At 39.8% G+C, this 4,151-nt stretch overlaps 1 protein-coding gene across 1 annotated transcript; it reads right to left on the reverse strand.

Moving 5' to 3' along the window:
• Nucleotides 1–1,757: 1,757 nt before the first annotated feature.
• Nucleotides 1,758–4,151, reverse strand: LOC110703002. The gene is made up of 2 exons (XM_021880760.1): nt 3,559–4,151; nt 1,758–2,679 (listed from the first exon to the last, which is right to left on the reverse strand). The coding sequence occupies exons 1-2, from the start codon at nt 4,149–4,151 to the stop codon at nt 1,758–1,760; spliced, it is 1,515 nt and encodes a 504-aa protein (XP_021736452.1).

Here is a 4,151-nt window from a genome sequence, read left to right on the forward strand (position 1 = left end):
GTATAAACACTGCCGATTTGGTAAGTCTATCCACCACAACCCAGATGGTATCATTCCCATTCTTAGACTTAGGTAAACTAGTGACAAAATCCATCGAGATGCAATCTCACTTCCAAGCCAGGATCTCAAGTGGTTGTACTGTTCCCTGTGGCCTCTTATGCTCTATCTTCACTTTCTGACAGATTAGACATTTGGCTACAAAATCTGCTACTTCTTTCTTCATCTTAGGTCACCAATACACCTTTATCAAGTCCTTGTAAAGCTTATCTCCTCCTAGATGTATTGAATAGGGTGTATTATGCCCTTCTTCCATCAACTTCTTATTCAATTCCTCACATTTTTGTGGTACACACCACCTCCCCTTAAATCGAATACTCCCATCATCATTGATTTTGAAATCAGACGCCTTTCCTTGCTTGATCTTCTCCCTTATGCGATCTAATTTCACATCTCCTACTTGGTTATCCTTAATCTCCTCGAATATCGTTGGTTAGATACTCAAATTATTAAGCATTCCTTCCGACTTTCCATGTGGTACTACCTCGAGGTTCAACTTACTCATTTCCTTACAAAGTTCATCTGCCACTAGCAAAGCGTTCACCCCATGAGTTGCTTTACGGCTTAAAGCATCCGCGACAACATTTGCTTTACCCTCGTGGTATTGGATATCTATTTTATAGTAATTGAAGAATTCTAGCCACTTACGTTGTCTCATGTTCAAAGTTGATTGCATGAAAGATACTTCAAACTTTTATGGTCAGTGAATATCCTACATTTCACTCCATATAAATAATTTCTCCATATTTTCAACGCAAACACTATCACTGCCAATTCTAGATCATGAGTAGGGTAGTTAACTTCATATTTCTTCAATTGTCTCGATGCATAAGCAATCACCTTCCCATTTTGCATCAAAACACACCCAAGTCCATTCTTAGATGCATCACTATATACATCATAAGAACCACTCCCATCAGGTAAAGTCAACAGTGGTGCTGTAGTCAAACTACTCTTCTTCAAGGTTTGAAACGCTTCCTCACACTTATCGCTCTAAATGAACTTAGATTCTTTCTTCATCAACGAAGTCATGGGTCTAGCTATCTTTAAAAAATTCTTCACAAACCTCCTATAATATCCAGCTAGGCCTAAGAAGCTTCAAATATCCGACACATTTTTAGGAGTAGGCCACTCATTCATAGCTTCAATATTTGCATGATCTACCTCCACTTCTTCCTTAAATATAAAATGTCCCAGAAATGCTACCTTCTCCAGCCAAAACTCACACTTCAAGAATTTGGCATACAACTGGTTAGTCCTTAAAGTAGCTAATACTAATCTCAAATGCTCTGCATGGTCCTCTTCATTCTTTGAATAAACCAAAATGTCATCAATAAATACCATGACGAATTGGTCTAGGAAAGGTTGAAACACTTTATTCATCAAGTCCATAAAAATTACGGGTGTATTTGTCAACCCAAAAGGCATTACTGTAAACTCATAGTGTCCATATCTCGTCCTAAATGCCGTTTTCGGAATGTCCTCTTCCGCAATCCGCAGTTGATGACATCCAGACCTCAAATCAATCTTAGAAAACACTGCTGCACCTTTCAATTGGTCAAATAAGTCATCTATCCTAGGCAAAGGTATTTTTTCTTTATGGCTACCACCTTTAACTCCCTATAATCGATGCATAGCCTCATGCTACCTTCTTTCTTCTTCACAAACAATATAGAAGCTCCCCATGGTGATGCACTTGGTCATATGTATCCCTTCTCCAACAAATCTTGTGATTGACTTTTCAATTCACTCATATCAGTAGGAACCATCCTATATGATGCCTTAGAGATAGGTGCGGTTCCAGGTACTAAGTCTATGGTTCTTTTTGGCGGCATACTTGGAATCTCTTTAGGAAACACATCTAGAAACTCCCTTACTATTTCAGTATCCTCTAGTTTAGATGGTTCCTCATACTCCAAGTTTCTCACACTATAGAAATAGATTAGGTTTCCCTTCTTCATATATTTTGCCAACTTCACCACAAAAATGATCTTAGTATGCTTGGGTTTTCCATGCCTCCAATGGGTTACGATCTCTCCTTGAGTCGTTTTCAAGTGGAGTTTTTGTGTCTGGCATCGAATCTCAGCATGATAACGACATAACCAATCCATTCCCGGAATTATTTCAAGGTATCCTAATTCAAATTCAATCAGGTTGGATAGGAATTCCTTACCTTTAATCTTTATGGGAACATCCTTATAGACCCTAGTACAATGAACTACACCCTCATTTGGAAGTTCTATAGGAATATCTATGTCTTCTACAATTTTCAGACAATGCGATAGTTTTGGAAGCATAGCTTTAGAAATGAAAGAATATGTTGCACCAAAATAAAACAAAACTTTAACAGAAACTGAGTTTATAGAACATGTACCGGTAATGACATCTCTCGCTACGTAAGCCTTACGCGAACCCATCACAATAAGCTTTCCCGGTGTTCCACCCTTGACTTGTGTGTTACCACTATTGGTATTCTTATTTCCATTCTGAAACTGCGTCCCCTTGTTCACTTGATTCCCATTACTCCCTTGACCTCCTTTCTGCTGATTCCAATTTTGTCCACTACCCTTAAATTGGTTGTTTCCTTGACCCCCTTTATTCTTGGAGAAATACTCATATGCCCTGTGCCCTTGTGTCACGGTCCAAGAGTTTTGACACTGGATCGTGCGGCGCGCACTTATCTATTGACGACAAGGACGCAAGCCTAGAGCGAAGGGGGTTGGTGGCACACAGCAGCACAGACCAAAGGTATCTCTACGAAGCACTCGTCAACAACGAGTGCTGAGTTGGGGCTTGTGACTGCCGATATTTCGAAGCGAGCACAAGCGGGACCGACGATAAGGAAGGCGTCTTTTGAGGTTCTATTGGTTTGGTGGGGAGGCTTTAAAACAAGGCAAGCACAATATCTATAAAGGCTTAAATAAACACACAAGTCTTAAAGTAAAGGCAACCCGGATAGGAGCTTTCATTCATTCAACCATTTGCCCCATAAAGAGCTTTATATTGATTACATGGAGAAATACTAGTGAACGCTGAAACTACAGTAACACAATAATTTCCCCTAGAGCCTAGAAAACAAAAAGAAAGGCTTAGAAGACACTACATAAGGAAAATACAAGGAAAAAGGAAGGGGGATACATAGAGAAAGAGGCGGATTCTAACACCTTGCTTATTGCACAAGTTACAAGTGACTAAGTTACCCTCACAGTCTTTCCCTGGGTTGTTGTTGGAGCATCTCTTACAGTAATATATCCTCTAGTTACGATCTCCAGGTTGGTTCCTATTTCCCTTAGGAAAATTGCGCCCAACTTGGTTGTTCCTATTGTTCTGGATGTTATTACCTTGGTGGTTGTTAAACTTTTGCTTCTTAAAGTTATTCTGGTTCCCTAGACAGTCTAAAATTAGTCATAGGCTCCTTTCTTTTCTCCCTAGCTTCCAACTTAGCCTTTTTAGCTTTCTCCTTCAATTCTAACGCATGTAAATGCACTACCCCTACCATACAACTCATCCAAATTGTAAAACACTTGTCCTGACAATTTTCTTTGGAGAGAAAGAGGCAATCCCCTCTCAAACCTTCTAGCTTTCTGCCTATCAGTAGCCACAGTACCTTCAGTAAACCTAGACAGCTCAATAAACTTAGTGTAATACTCAGTTACCGACATACTCCCCATCTTAAGTTCCAAGAACTCATCAGCTTTCTGCTTCTGCAAGAATATAGGGTATAACTTATCCCTCACTTGCTCCTTGAACACATTCCATCTAAATTTAGGTAATGCTCTCACAGCTTGTTCATTCTGCTGCCACTTCAGATCTGCTTCACCCCTTAAGTAATAAGCTGCTATACTCACTTTGGACTCATTAGGACATGCTATTACCACAAACAACTTGTCAAACTCTATCAGCCAGTTTTCAAGGACAGTTGGGTCAGGTTCTCCCTGGTAGGTAGGAGGTTTGCTTTGGGCTATCTGCTTAAACAACTCCCCAGCAAGGTCAGGATTGTTATTATTATTCCTTTCAGCTAACTGTTGAGCTACAATAGCTAATTGCCTTACTACCTCATTCATATCATTGTTATTGTTGTTTCTCCCGGCCAT

Source organism: Chenopodium quinoa, unplaced genomic scaffold (assembly GCF_001683475.1).
Source record: "Chenopodium quinoa cultivar QQ74 unplaced genomic scaffold, ASM168347v1, whole genome shotgun sequence".
Classification (NCBI taxonomy): Eukaryota; Viridiplantae; Streptophyta; class Magnoliopsida; order Caryophyllales; family Amaranthaceae; genus Chenopodium; species Chenopodium quinoa.